General features: G+C 42.7%; 1 protein-coding gene across 1 annotated transcript in view; it reads right to left on the bottom strand.

Moving 5' to 3' along the window:
• LAMA3 (laminin subunit alpha 3) overlaps positions 1-16,265 on the bottom strand; it is a 240,097-nt gene that overhangs the window by 76,168 nt on the left and 147,664 nt on the right. The window contains exons 33-37 of the mRNA XM_053912463.2: positions 12,796-12,940; positions 11,762-11,902; positions 10,334-10,495; positions 7,538-7,636; positions 5,252-5,335 (exon numbers count right to left, since the gene is read on the bottom strand). Coding sequence (XP_053768438.1) covers positions 5,252-5,335; positions 7,538-7,636; positions 10,334-10,495; positions 11,762-11,902; positions 12,796-12,940 — 631 coding nt within the window. The remainder of the gene's footprint in view (positions 1-5,251; positions 5,336-7,537; positions 7,637-10,333; positions 10,496-11,761; positions 11,903-12,795; positions 12,941-16,265) is intronic.

Genomic DNA, 16,265 nt, shown 5'->3' with positions numbered 1-16,265 from the left:
AAGTCTCCCTTGGGCCAGCTCACTTCCAGGGGTTTCGAAGAGACAGACACCCAGGATGAGTCCAAGAAACGACATTTAAAATCCATAACAGAAAATAACATAACATAAGGTAAGTATAAGCTAGTGGATTTACTTTCAGAAGTCCAGATGACCTGGGTTATTCCCAAGACAAGAGTACAATGGAAAGGGGAAAAAAATAAAGGTAGGAAATAAGAAACAATAAAATGAAATCTTTCAGTGTGACGCTTATTCTGAAATGCACTTTTGTTTGCACAAGCACACAGTGAGTGAGAAAGAAATAGGAGCGAAAGGCCTATGGAAACCAATTGAGTCACGCAGCTGACACCATTAAATGTACATTATTGTGATGAAAGTACAACCTTTAATTGAACACACATTCATATTATTTTATTTTTATTCTGGTAAAAACATAACATAAAAATGATCGCTGTAACCATTTTTAATCGTGTGCTACACAATGCGGTTAACTATATGCGCATTGTTTTAAAGGAGATCCCCAGAACTCCATCATCTTGCAAGCCTGCAACTCTACACCTATTAAGAAGCAACTCCCACCACCTCCCTCCCCTACCCCTGCCACCCCAGACCCCGGCCGCCGCCACGGTACCTTCTGTTTTGTGAATCTGAGTGCTTGAAATACCTCTTCTAAGTGAAATCATGCAGCATTTTGTTGTTGTGACTGGCTTATGTCACTTCGTGTACTGTCCCCAAGTTTCATTCATGTTCTAGCCTGTGACAGGAATTTCTTCCTTTTTAAGGTGCAATAATATTCCAATCTGTATGCCGCATGCTCTTTCTCCATTCATCTGTCATAGACATTTCCGTTTTTGCCTCTTGGCTAATATGAGTAAGCATTGTAATAAACGTGAGAATGCAAATGTCTCTTCAAAATCTTGTTTTCAATTCTTTTGCATATAGACCCAGAAATGAGACTGCTGGGTCATATGGTCATTCTATTGTTTAATTTTTTTGAGGAAACTCAAAATTGTTTTCCACAGAAACTGCCATGTTATAGGTTTACCAACAGTGCACATTTTCCAATTTCTCCCCATCCTTGTTAATCTTTACTGCTTTATGCTTTTTTAATGAAAAAACTTTATAGTAGCCATACTCATGAGTGTGAGGTAGTGTCTTGTGGATTTGATTTGCATCTCTCCAATGATTCGGTGAGGCCAAGCATCTTTTCACATAAAAGCCTGTACTTTTAAACTTCAGATTCTCTTGCCTTCTCTGAAGAGTTTCCATATCTCTTTAATGGGCATAGTAATAATACCTGATCTCTTAGGACTATCATGAGGATTAAAGTCAATTAATGATATAATATATACAAAGTATTCAGCACAGTGCCTAGCATATAGTTGATATTTAATAAATGTTAATTATTATTAACACACAAATATAATACTTATATAATTTTAATTTGTATTTTAACAGCTTGAGGCATATTTTATATATAATACCATTGCCTCATTTTAAGTGTACAACTTTTGGTAAACTTCCAGAAGCATGAAATCATTACAATGTAATTTCAGAACACTTTTATGCCCGCAAGAGAATCCCATGGCATTTGTAGTTACTACCCATTCCCACCTGAGGCAACTACTAAGCTACATTCTGTCCGTACAGACTTGCCCATGCTGAACAATTCACACAAATACCAACTTCACTTCAGTCGTTGGCTTCCATTTGCTTCACTTCTCCCCTGCTCCCTTGTGCTGTTGTCATACCACTCACATTTTTATACGCTGTATGCTCACCAATACAGATTTATAATTATTTCTTTCTACAGACGTCGTTTAAATCAGATGGGAGAGTGCAAACAGCAGATACACTTATACTGCCTTTTGTACATACCTACGGAGTTACCTTCACCCGCGCTCTGTTTCGTATGTGGATTTTAGCTATGGTCTAGGGTCCTTTCATTTCAGGCTAAAGGATTCCCTTTAGTACTTCTGGCAAGGAGGGTTGGCTACTTGATGAATTCTCTCAGTTTTGTTTATAATAGGATGTCCTTATTTCTCCTTTATTTTTGAAGGGCATTTGCTGGATACATAGTTCTTTGTTGACAGCGTGTTTCTTTCTGCACTTCAAAATGTCATCCCACTGTCTCCTGACTTCTGTGGGTTCTGGTGAATAGTCAGCTGTGACTTTTATTGAGGGTCCTTGCATGTGATACGGTGCTTCTCTCACGCTGCTTTCAAGATTCTCTGTCTTTGTCTTTCGCATCTTTACTACAATGTTTCTGTATGTGGATTTCTTGCATTTATCACACTTGGAGTTTGTTGAGGTTGGATGTGTAGATTAATGATTTTCATCAAATTTGGGAAATTTTCAGCCATTATTTCTTCAAATATTTTTTCCCCTTTCCCTCTCTCCTCCCCTCTGGCATTCCCATTATGTACAGGTGGGTACCTTTGTTCTGAATATCTCTGAGAATCTGTTTGTTTTACCTCATCCCTTTTTCTTTCTGTTACTCAGATGGATGATCTCAATTGCTTCTTCAAGTTTTCTGATTCTCTCTTTTGCCTGATCAAACCTGTTGCTGAGCCCTTGTCTTAGTCAGCTCTGGCTGCCAAAACAGAATACCATAGACAAGGTGGCTTAATCAACAGAAATTTATTTTCTCAGAGTTCTGAAGGCTAGAAATCCCACACCAGCCAATTTGGTTCCTGGTAAGAACTCTCTTCCTGGCTTGGAGATGGTCACCTTCTGACCGTGTCCTTACGTGGCAGAGAGGCAAAGTGAGAATCCTGATGTCTTCTCTTACAAGGACACACTATAGGACATAATCCTATTGTACCAGGGCTTCACCCTGATGACCTCACTTAACTTTAATTACGTCCTTACTCAAACACAGCCACCCTGGGGCACCAAGCCTTCCACATTTGAATTACTTCAGGCAGGGCAGGGGGTGGGGGTACACAGTCCAGTCCACATCAGCCCTTATAATAAATTCTTCATTTCAGTTATTATATTTTTCAACTCTAGAATTTCTATTTGATTTTTTAATATAATTTCTATTTTGTAAATTGATACTATTTGGTGAGACGTTGCTCTCATATATTCCTTAGTTCTTTAGACATGGAGTCCTTTATTTTGGGGGGCTTGCTTAGAGATAGTGCTGATTGGTTGCTTCCCCCCCCCACTCCAGTACATAAACCACATTTTCTTACTTCTTTACGTTTCATAACTTTTTTGTTGAAAATTGGACATTTAAAATAATAAAATTTGGCAGCTCTGGAAATCACGCCCCACCTTTGCAGGATTCGTTGCTCTTAATGTTTGTGTGTTTATTCAATGACTCTCCTAAACTAATTCCATGAAGTCTGTAGTCTGTCCTGTGTGGCCATTCGAGTTAGCTTAGTAATCAGCTAATGATTGAAAATAAAGTTTTACAAATGCCTGGAAATAAAAAGTCTCCTAAACTTTGCCAAAGGACTCTGTGGGCATGTTGGGGGACCTGTGATAGCCAGGCAGCTGACAGCTCCGCTTTAGCCATCACTTCCTGCTTGCACATAGCCTCAAGGTCAGCCCCAGGTGATGAGGGTGTAGGCCTTCTGAGGTCTTTTCCTGAGAATGCATACAGCCCCGAGTGTGTGAATCCTTCTGTATTTCCAGGATTCTGTTGGATCTTTTCAAAGCCTATGAATATCATATTCCCCAAGTTTTTACTTTAAGCTTTGTGATTAGCCTATTTTTTACTCCAGCTATTATCCACCATCCCAGGCAGCCATGAAGTGAAACAATTGCCTCTAAATGTTTCCAACACTCCCTGGAAGAGGAATTTCATGTCCGGAGAGTTCTGAGTCAGGTCAGACAAAGGCAGCCTTGGAAGTGGGATCACCCAGAAACCGCCCAGACAGGTCAAATCATGACAATTCTCTGGGAATGAGGCTTTGCAAAGCTCTAATCCCAGGCTACTGGCTTTTACCTTGATGAGGAACTATTGATTTTCAAGGTTACTGTGAAGCTGTGGAGGGTGGGGAGATGGAAAGAGAGCAGGTTGAATACCAGCCACAAAGCTTATTGTTCTTTCCAAGATTCATCCTTTTTTTTCTTGAATAAATGCTTTCCAGATTGTTGCAAGCCTTTGGTTAATTTCCAGAGTTCTGAAATAGTTGACTCTGACCATTTAGGCCAGTTTTCTCCTCACTTTTATGGAGGAAAGAATTTTAGGTTCTTACTCCACCGTTTTTGCGGGTGTGACCTCTCTCCTATAAGTGAATTGCACAGTGTGTGATCTTTCGTGTCTTGCTTCTTTCACTCAGTATCATGTTTTTGAGCTTCATCATGTTGTGGTAGGTATCAATACTTTGTTTCATTTATTGCCAAATAGTTTTCCATTGTATGGTGGATCTGTACAGAAATGTTCAATTATGTCTGCAAGCCCTGACTGGTGTGGCTAGTGGGTTGGGTGTTGTTCCACAGGCTGAAAGGTCACTGGTTCAATTCCAGTCAGGACACACGCCTGGGTTTCGGGCCAGGTCCCCAGTTGGGTCTGTGCAAGAGGCAACTGATTGATATTTCTCTTGCACATCAATGTTTTTCTACTTTTATTTCTCCCTCCCTTCTCCTCTCTCCAAAAATAAATAAAATCTTTTAAAAAATATCTGCAAGTTCAAGATACTTGAAAAAGTAACACCTTGAAGTCTGCAAGTTCAAGGAACTTGAAAACGAATCACCTTGAAGCATTGAAAATATTTAGAAATACACATGGAACACTAACTTAAAAGAACAGTTGTGACCAAGTAGGTGTAATATAATATTTTGTGATTCAATGAGCTTTCCATTGTTTACCCATATTACTCATTTCTTTGATGTCAGATGTATTTGTGGCTTTCTGTCCATTCATGCTGGGCAGTTGTTGGACACTCAGCAGGCCCCAGGCACTGAGGGGCACTGAGGGGCACTGAGGGAGAGAGTGGGTGACAGTTGTCCCACTCAGACACTCACGGGGTGTGTCAGATAAGGATACTTAACCGTAAAACAGGAGAGGTGACCCTCAGTGCCACAAAACTAGTACAACAAAGCCCTGTGAGTTTGAAATGCTGTATATTTTATATAATTTATATTTTGAATTTATGTACAGAAATTATATGTATATTAATGGGATTAATATGATTACTATTTTAAATTCATAAAGCAAGTTAAAGAGCATGATTGTTTGAAAGGAATAAGTTGTAGAACAAAGAGGCTCATCTGTACGTCCTTCCTTCCTTTCTGTACGCACCTCCGTCACCTGCACCCGGCCGTGGTGCAGCCGGTCTGGCCGGGGGTCACTCAGCTCCTTGTGGATGATGGACATGCGCTGACCCTGTTTAACGAAAACCACGAATGCTTTGATGCTTGGCTGGGTGTTTTGAAGTTCACAGTTGAGCTAAGAACAAATTCCCATGACTCTGCATTACATTCTATACAATTCTTGGGGAATAAACTGACTGGCAAGATGATTAGTGACATGGAACCAGAGTACTACTACCTGACACAGTGCATTTCACAAGTAGGAAACCCCCAAATTCTCCTGACTGAAAGTGGCTGAAGAGATGGGAAAAAATTTCTAAACAATGCCTTGTAGTCAATACATGAGGTGCTGTCTCCATTACTGCCAACAGGAGCCGACAGTGGTAGCAAGAAAGTGCTTTGGTGGGTGGGTGGGACGGAGAGGAGGTTAGCAGGGCCCCCGGTGCAGCCTGCAGGGCCAGGGAGCTACAGGGCTGGCCCCTGGAGCGGGGGGTTGGCCCCACAGCCCTCACCCTCCAGGACCCAGCCTCGCTCACTCAGCCTCTGCACCGCCCTCCCTATTACAGAGGCTCTGGAGTGTCTCCTAACAGGGCACAATGGGGAAGCCAGCACCCACCATCAGCACCCCCACCCCAAACACACACACACACACACACACACACACGCACAAGCCCCAGCGTTTCTGGTATAGTACCAAACCTGAAAGAGCCAGTGGTGCAGAAAGAAGAGCATTATCTGTAATCACAAATCATCTACAACCCTAACCTAAGAAACATGATCCAATAGGCTCTTAATTACAGCAGTTTGGAACAAGCAGCAGAGTAAGTTTCATGAGCCTAATTTTTTTCTATGTTTGAAGGGGAAATTTTGATCATCACCTTCTATGCATTCTAACAGTTTGCATAATAAGCTCTTTGGCAGTAAAATATAGGTATGCCAATGGCCTGAACTTGAAATACTCTGCAAAAAAAAATAATAAAAGAAAAGAAAAGAAAGAAAGAAAGAAACTGAAATACAGCACTATCATGACAGTATTTTTCCTGCGGGGCTACTTTTCCTTTGACTGTAACTCGAAAATGGTTGGTGCTTCACTTCCAAGGTGTTTTATAAATATTCCTTTGAGCTTTTAAAACAATAGTCCAGTAAATTTGGTTGCCAGTATATTCGGCTCACACCATGGCAGTGTCTGGACATGAAAGCCCACGGGAGTGCGAGGCCCTGGCCTGCGCTGAGATGCGTGAGACTCGCTGGCCCCGCTGCACTGGGAACGGCACGGAGACCCTTCAGGAAGCTGGGACTGCGCTGCATTAATCAGAGCACACAAACCAAAAGCAGAGTCAAGGTCAGGCTATGGCACCCCAGCTGTACATTGGGGGCAACTCAGTGCAGGATGTGACACTGCCCCTTCCCTCAGGGCTTTTCTAGACTGAAGTTCTGGATTATGGGTCTGGCAGATAGTGTGTGATGTCACTTTTCTTCTCAAAAACCCCCCGTGTGGCTTCCCTCTGTCCACATCACACCAAATTACTTCTTGCAGCATTGAACACCCTCCTTCCTCCCCTGCCAGGCTTGCCTTCGATGACCCAGCCCACAATGATAACACAGCCAGGTTGGACTGCCTACCCGTTAAGCACTGCCCCCCTGCCTCAGTTCACCTCATTCTCAGCCACAGGAAGGGTGTTTCTCCTCTCACGCCCATGCTTAAAGGCCTGGCTCAAAGCTAACCTTTTCCATGAAGGCTTCTGAGGGTCTCTTACCTACATGAGTCTCCACTCGGACCCCAGATCCCACACAGCCTTGTTTGGACTTTGCCTCAAATGCTTACTGTTCAGTGGATTGTAGCTTTTCACATATTTCTTTTCTTATTTCCCCTTTTGATGACAGTCTTTTTGAGGACAGGAGACACCTGTCCTTTATGAGCCTAGAAACATGGTTTTGTAAACAGGAAGGGCTTAAAAACATTTCTGAAGCTAAATTAAAAGATAGAAACATAAAAAAGCTCATTTAAAAGTTCATTTAACATGAACTTATGAGAAGCAAGGGTGAGATACTAAGTACGTTGGGAGGGGACAAAAGAGAAACCATTTGGGCCAGGGATGGGCATGGGCAGAGGGCCCTCAGGAGGCACCATATGTTCTAAACTTCTATTTTAGTTTCTACACAATATCAGAAATGACCTAACCTAAACATTTCATAGGCCCCTTATCGAGCTGTCCTAAAATCGAATCAGCACCAACTGCAACGGTCACTTCCCGTTACATGTTCTGATACCTACGGTGAGCTGCACATCCGGCCGCTTTTCCAGAAGAACCATGTCACCAGGGAGGCCGAAGGACTTGGTTTGGTAGGTGAGGTAGCCCCCATACGAGGAAACCTAAAATTGAGATGATATGAACATTAGCACAGACATGAAGAGAGACTACGGCAGCGCTGGCCCATACAGGAAGTTCACAAGTACACAGACCTGGAAAGATGCACCGTCAACCTGTCAACAGTGGTCATCTTTAGTGGAATTGAAGGTGGTATTTTAATGTTCTACATTATGCTATTTTATATCCATTAAAATGTTTAACATGAACATGATTGAGTTTTACAAACAAAAAACAGTTCTGTTATAAGGAAAAGTAATCGACACAGAGAAACAAATAAGATCGTTTTATTCCAGAGGACTACTAAACCCAAGTGTTTATTTAGTCCACAGCGATTCTAAGAAATCTAGGCCATTGGTTTCTTATTTAACAGAGAATTGGTTAATATCTATCAGCTGCAAAATGAAGCTCTAAAAATAAATTTTCCAAGAAAACCTCCCCTGAGAGCAGACGGTAACTATCCCCTAAGTGACTAGGTGTTCTCCTGAGCACGTAGCCGTGCCCATTACTCCGTCAGGGGCATGGGCCTTCTCTCCAGGCATGAGTAGCATGATGGTGGTGGAGACCTGGAGGTGAGTGGTCACGGTTTTCTGATAGCACCTTCATCTCTGGTCCTGATACCTCCCACCCTTAAAGGAAAAACCAGCCAAGAAGGAAGGAGTGACTAAGGGAGGGAAATCAGAGGCAATAATGCATCAGAGCAGGCAGGACAAAATACCCCTACAGGAGAATGCAAATAACACACAGCAGGGAATGAGCAGCGTTCTGGGCTCCTAATCCACTGAGGTTTTTCCCTGGAATCTATGCCTCGACAAAGCTTTACAGTTACAGTCTTAGAGTCTGGAAGAATTCTAAGGTAACATGTTGAATCATCTTACTGAATAGAGTTGACCTTCCAACAGCGTGGAGATTAGGGTGCTAACACCCCTTCCTGCACAGTTGAAAATCTGTGTATAACTTTTATCTCTCCAAAACCTTAACCACTGATAGCCTACTGTGCACCAGAAGCCTCAATGACAACATCGATTTTGGAGTGATAACACATATTTTGTATGTTATGTGTATTATATATTATATTCTTATAATAAGGTAAGCTAGAGAAAAAGAAATTAAGAAAAAAGTTATTATGAACATCATAAAGAAGAGAACATACATTTATAGTATGGTATGTATTTATTGATAATATAAGTGTATGTCATCTGTTTACCAGATGAAAAAAAATCCACATATAAATGGATCCCCACGGTTCAAATCCATGTTGTTCAAGGGTCAACTATATTGCCTTCTTGATGGCTAGGGTAGTTCTAAAAAATATGTCCCCATATTCTCTGATGTCTTTATTTTTTATGAGGTGGAACTTAATTCCCTCCTCTTGAGTGTGGGTGGACTTAGTAACTGGCTTCTATGAACAGGATATGGCAGAAGTGAGGATAATGTCATTTCTGAAATTAGGTTATAACAAGACTATGGCTTCTGTTTTGAGTCCCTCTGTCTGTCTGTCTGTCTGTCTCTCTATCAATTGTTTTAGAGGAAGCCAGCTGTCGGGTCATGGGGCCCTCAGGTAACCTATGGAGAGAAGCTTAATGTGATGAACTGAGGGCTCCAATTTACAGCCAACAGGGAACAGAGACCTTCGGACAACCATGTGAGTGAGCTTGGCAGTGGGTCCTCCCATCCCAGATGACCACAGCCCTAGCTGACATCTTGACGGCATCCTCACGAGAGACTTGGAGTCATCCGCTCCTGGGTTCCTGATCCACAGGAACTACACAAGAACATAACTGTTCGTTGTTTTAAGATTCAACGTTGTGGGGTAATTTAGTACATAGTAATAAATAACCAGTACACGGGCCCACCATGTGGAGGTGAAGAGGAATATTATGTGAGAGAGAAGTGGGGTTATGCGAGAGAAGCAATGGCCCCCACACTCAAAGGTCAAAACCCGTAGTCCGGCAACCAGAAGACAGAATTAGAGACCTCAGGCTGGCAGAGCCCTAATATTTAGTCATTCGGAAGGTGAGTATGGCATCACCTGGGCTGGCCGTATGAAATCCATCCCTTCTCAACAGCGCTGCCCTATGCCACCAGGTGTGAGTGCCACCCGATGCTGTTTCTACAGGTAGACCACACTTCTGTCCTCATGAATGAGTGCAGCTGGCCGGGCTCTGGAACAACGATTTCTGCAGCAAAGGAAGAGCAACTAGTGTGCGAGCTCCCCAAGGAGTGTCTAACTAACCGCACGTGATTCTGCTAATGAAAGCCGAACTGCCACAGAATCTTGTGCTTCTTTAAATAAGCTCCTGAGTCACCTTTCAGCTTTTGTTTTCCTGACAAGGAGCCTTTCTTCCTCTTTAAAATAAAGAATGCTCGGCATTGGCATTTAAAAACATACATGTCCCATTTTCAACAGATATTATCTAAATGGTTATTTCCTTTGGCATTAAGTAAAAAACCAAGAAAAACGTGCATGACTTCCTTTGCTAAGGAGCTATTGCATGTAGGGTCCATGAGTTTCTTCTGGTCTCAGCCCCTCCCAGTGAGGGGCAGCATCTCTGCTGCAGTTGTAGTTAACCTAATTTCTTCAGGTTTAGTAACCCGAACTTCCTGATGCTTTCTTCCAGACACCCGCTGAATGATGCTCATGCCCATGCAGTGCTGGAGGGGGCCCACAAGGGCATGGAAGAACAGCAGGACATCGTTACCTTGTCCCCCAGGTAGGAAGGAGGGGCGACCCAGGTTGCACTGTGAACTGTTGAGGGCAGCTCCTGGAGGTCAGCAACCACGCTGCTGCTGCCAGGGTTGAAGGAGACAGGGATGTCTGTTCCATCTGCTGTTTCTAGGCGCCAGCCCATCATATCCACAAACTGGAACACAAAAGCAAGGGATGGAAATGTGCACCAGTGACTTCTTTGGTGATGGCTGGATTATGCAGAATAGAAAGAGCCATGGGGCAGCCACCTTGCTTCAAAGGCTTCCTCCTAGCTTGCCCTTGGAATTCTCGGAGGGCGGAGACCCTGTGGGCATGGGATTTATCTTTGTATCCCAGCACACACCCCGGTTCTTGACTTCTAGCAGCTGTCCAATAAATGTTCTAATAATACAGAATTAAGTACATGAATAATAGCTAATCCAGTGAGCACATTTTAATGGTGAGCTCCTTACATATAAAATGTGATATGGAATACAGTGGTCTGCTCTCATTATTTTGCTCTAAGTGGAGCATCATAATTAAGTATTTCACTGAATACAAAGGAAGCCTGGAGTTAAATTATGAGAGGAAGGAAAAGAAGGAACTGACAAGGCATAGATTAGGAATAATGCTTCCGGGTTCCCCTGGGGGATAAAGAGAGGAGACTGCAGAGTGGATTTACAAACTAATTTTTTTTTCCAATTACAAGCCCACGCTAGTCTTAGGAGGCAGGCAATAAAATATGTAAAATCATCTTTGTTTGAATACTTGTTGGACATAAGCCATTACTCACACAAAGAAAGCATTAGACTACTGCTTCATGGAATAATGAAAGCAACAACAGTTTCAGCTTCATGGAATTAATTTAAAAAGCGGCCAAAGAAAAGATGTGGTAAAATACACAAGGAGGAAAGTAAAACAGGAAGAAGATAAGCAGATAAGAAGAAACAAGGGGAACAAACAACAAAGTCCATTTATTTAACGAGTGTTTATTGAGCATCTACTGTGCTCCAGATGCTGCTGTAGACGCTGGGAATGAATCAGGAGCTCACATTCTAGTGATGGAGGAAGGCCGATAATAAACAAATTTCAGAACTAAATGTATAATATGGCAGGGAGTGCTAAATGTTATTGAGTATGCTACATAAGAAGGGCAAGTGCACAGAGAGTGACCAGGGTGAGCTATTTTGTAGGGGAGGGAAGGAAGGGCCCTGTGAACATGAGACACTCGAGCAGAGAGAGACCTGGCAACCTGAGGGACGGAGCGTGAGGACCTGTGTGGAAAGAACGCTGAAGGCTGAGGAACAGCGAGGGCCACGCTTAAACTTTTAACAAAGTCATATACAAAAACTTCCATGACCCTTCATGCTTCATGCCAGTTCATTCCTTCCTCATTTGGAGGTACTAAATAAAAACAGAAAGACTCTCACTCCTTGCATACCTTAGCTCTTCTTTTATGTGTACTGTGACAGTGATTATTTATTCCAAAGCAAAAGCAGCTGGTACAACCCTTGGGATTTGCTGGGTCCAAGTAGAACGAGCCTTCTCGACACACATTACATTCTGCGCCTTCCACATTCTCCTATTGAAAAACATGAAGCAAAAGATCATTCCTTCTAAAGTTTCCCTGATTGCAATTAGCTACTTGCACAAATGTAACACCAATACAAGATGTTAGGATATGAATGCTAACAAACATTAAGACACATAATTGTTAAGCTTTTACAAAAATATCCTATTTATTTATTTTTAGAGACAGGGAAAGGGATGGAGCAAGAGAAACATTGACCAGTGGTCTCTCGCACACTCGCAGCAGGGGAGCTGGCCTGCCACCCAGGCATGTGCCCTGACCAGGAATCAAACCAGTGACCTTTCAGTTCACAGGCCAATGCTAAGTCCACTGAGCCACACCAGCCATGGCATAACTGTTAAGCTTTTATACCACATTAATAGTATAAACTTTTATACCACACACAAACAGACAACTTCTTAAGTTTTATAAGATTCCCCTTGGTATCTTGAAGGTAGGGAATCAGCACCAGAAGGATTCACAATATGGCAGATCCATGCATCCCACTTACTGCCACCTCAAAACATCTGCCAGGACTCAGGAGCTCTCCCACCACCTGGCAAAACCCCTGGTAGCACAGATGGGCCAGGAACAGGCCTCTAGAGAACCTTTGAATGTCTTGAAAGTGTAGAGAGAAGTTTGTGTTGGTTTTTCTGGAGAGGGTCTGTACCTGTCATCAGATTCTTAAGGAGGGCTGCAGCCTCTCGAAAGGATGAGAGGGTTGAGAGGAGCCTTCCCTTCTAACTTTTTCCATCAAAAGACAGTGACTATAAAATGCTACACACATTGTGAAAATCTATTATGGGTCAGTCACATTTCTCACATATTCTTATGTGTTGACTCCACATGAGAACTTCCACCCTGATCAGTGGCTGATGTCCTTGGCATTGGATGTTCATTCTTACCTTGCAGAGGCAAGCCCCAGTCTCCGGGTCACAGACTCCTGGCTTTGTCCCATCTCCGTTGCAGTGGCAGGGAATGCACTCCGGGAAGTGGTAAAACCCGGACATACATCTGTCACACTGCCGCCCTGTGATTCTGGGCTTGCACCTACACCCAAAGCAAAGGAAGCAAAAGTTCTCGTCACCTTCTACAGACAGTTCTAGAGTCTACTTCCACTGCAGCAGACCAGTTGCTGTACAAAACCAGCTAAATGGACACAGTGTCTGCCCATGGGGTGCTTACAGTCAGAGGCAGAGTGGAAGGAGCAGATAAAAGACTTAAACAAAGCAGGTCATGTGACTATGTTCTTGATGATGAAGGAGGTCAAAAAGCACAAACCTCTTGTTATAAAATAATTAAGTCATGGGGACTTAATGTACAGGATGGTGATATAGTTAATAATACTGTATTGTATATTTGCAGGGAGTAAAACTTAAAAATTCTCATAAAAAATCTGTAACTGTGTGCGGTGACGAGGGCTTGCTAGACTTACTGTGGTGACCATTTCACAACACGTACAAGTATCAAATCATCATGTTATACTCCTGAAAGGAATACAATGTTGTGTGTCAGCACACCTCAATTCCCATTGAGATGGGACACAGGAGAGACAGTCGGGGCTGGAGAAAGGTTTTTGTGCGAAGAGAGACGTCACTGATGTGGCGCTGTGCCTGCACACAGGGTGGCACTCACCACACCGCGTTGTCATTATTGGTTAATATAGATTCTCCGACCAGGCTGTGACCCGGGACAAGTGCTATTAGTAGGCGTGCGTACCTTCTGCACAGGGCACGGCATCTGAACTCGAGTAGGTACTAGATACAGTCTGAGCAATAAAACACTTATTTCTGCAGAATTTAAGGGAAAAAGTATATAATAATTCACCAGGAACTGAAGGAAATGTTTCCTCGTGGTTTAAAGACACATGCAAGAAGATAAAAATCATAAATATATATGCATTTACCAGCATTGTCTCAAGTTTTGTAGACTACTAATAGTTCTATGTATTCATGACAAAATTATAAGGAAAATCCAGTGTGATTTTGTGTTAATACATTCCTCTTTGACTAAAGGGACGGAGAGAGAGAGAGAAAGAGTGGGGGGAGAGGGGGGGAGAGAGGGAGGGACTACAAACTACAAAGCAGGAAAAGGTAGGTACTAGGTGACCATCAATATCACTCAAACAGGAAGTGGGAAAAGGACTTAGCGGGGTGGCAGCAGGTGGCGGAGAGCCAGGGAAAGGAAGGGGGATGATATATATCTGCCAGAAGTTGACGTCTGACTGACTTTAGGAAAAGAGGTTCGTTCTAAGATATACTGGGAGCTCAGGCTTTGGGGACTGGGAGGAGGCTGTCACCAATAAGCAGAGATTTTTTAAACATCCAAAGAGACAAATGGCTTAAAAGGCAAGACAATGGCATGGGTTTCAGATGCAGGGTCAGAGTTGTAGGATATTGGAGTTGTAGAGCCCTTAAAGGTCATCTCATCTAACATTTCATTATACGTATGGGGGACAGGAGCTCAAAGACTCAGAGGACTTGTCCAAGGCCACCCGAATAAAGCCAGTAAGAGAATCCAGGTAGACTTGATCTGCAGTGAAGGTAGGATACGACAGGGCTCAAGGATCGGGACTGGAGCGCTGCCTGTGGGGATCGGCTGGAGTGGGGGTGGCTGATGCCAGAAGACTAAAGGGCTGGGGGCTCAAGGGGACGAAGTGGTAGAGGGAGGAAGGCAAACTATCAGCTAACACTTGCTGGTGCTCGTGTGTGTCGAGTACTGTTTAAGGGTTTCTGCAGAGGATATTTAATCCTGCAAAGAACTTCAAGAAGGACGTGCCTCCACTCTCTCTCTTTCACAGATGAATAAAGAAGGCACAGAGGGCAGTAACATGATGCCGTCACCCAGACAGTGAGTGGCAGTGGCAGGCACAACCTTGTGCAAGCACACCACACACATCCGCTCTGTCTGGGGCAGGAGGGGGTCGAGCCAGTGAAATAGCCAGAGGAGACTCATTCAGAGAGATGAGAGAAAGATACTGCTATTACCGAAGATGAAAGGTGACAAAGGGAATGAGGTGAGAGCTTGACACTGTGTCCTGGGGCAGCATCCCCATCCACCCTGCTTGCCATGGTGTCCCAGTGCCTGCACGCTGCCCGGAATTTACCATTCCTGTTATTCCACGGGGTGAATCCAAGGATTTGCTTCTCTAAGTTGTTAGAGCTCGTGGATTTACACCTAGCCAAGTGTACGACCTTTTCTGGCATTTTGTTTCTCCACCTAACACAAACATTTAGTAAATCTGTGTGGACAACAGAGGTCACCCAGAAAGGCTTTTCCTATCACCACTGCGCTTCTGAAAAGGCTCATCTGTGCACACAGCTTCATCAAACATCCAGGTGAACGGCCATCTCCTTTAATCAGTCTTACAATAGCTTGAAAGTGGTTGACATCATGATAGTTTTTAAAGGCAGTGATTACCAGTTTCCCTGTGTCTGCTACTGATTGGCAAAATCTGAGAATACTCTAGTTCTTTGATTTGTTCAAAATATCTGATGGCTTACCTCATCTTCCATTATTATTTTTTAGTTGATTTGAGAGAGAGAGAGAATCATTGATACATTGTTCCACTTATTGATGTATTATTGGTTGATTCTTATATGTGTCCTGACCAGGGGTTGAACCTGCAACCTTGGCGTATCAGGGTGATGCTCTAACTAACTGAGCTACCTGGCCAGGGCCCCTCCTCTTCCATTATTAAAAGCCTATGTACATGTACTTCTTTTCTTTGCTATTATATCTGATTAAATTATTATGTTGCGATAAAAAATGAAATTTTGATTAATATAAGTATCTTTAAGACTTCAAACTAGATAGAGTTGGTGAAAATAATAGATTTTTTGCATTTAATACAGTACAATTTTGCAATATTTTCTGTGATACAATCATAGATTGAAGAAGAAATATAATCAGAATTTTAAATTTAGGTGGGATGTTAGAGACAATTTTACCAAACTTCACTCCATAGATTAGGAAACTGAGGCCCAGGAAGGCAAAGCGGCTTGCCCGGGTCTCCTGACTAGTTCACGATAAGGGCGAATCGAGAACTCAGTTTAGGGCTCCAACTTTACTTACTCCCAATTGTCTCTAAAATTGCAACAACAGTTTTCATTAAGTAGAGATGGAGTACCGCAGATTGCTGCAATTATTTTTGTAATTCATTTCAAAGTAGATTACCATTTATAACAGATTGATTTTCTTTCAGTATGTTTAACACCTATAGTCAAATAAACTTTGAAAATTCTAATTATTAAGCTTTGTGATGTCTGATCATTTGTACAACTGCAAGGCAGTCTGCTGTATAACTAAAAAGCAAGTGTTTTGTTGTTTTTGCGAACTCCGGGTATCTTTGATTATTTCTTTTATATAAATTTTA

The sequence above is a fragment of the Desmodus rotundus genome, chromosome 10 (genome assembly GCF_022682495.2).
Source record: "Desmodus rotundus isolate HL8 chromosome 10, HLdesRot8A.1, whole genome shotgun sequence".
NCBI classification, from domain to species: domain Eukaryota; kingdom Metazoa; phylum Chordata; class Mammalia; order Chiroptera; family Phyllostomidae; genus Desmodus; species Desmodus rotundus.
Note: the sequence above shows the minus strand (reverse complement) of the source record. Positions and strands in the feature narration are given on the sequence as shown.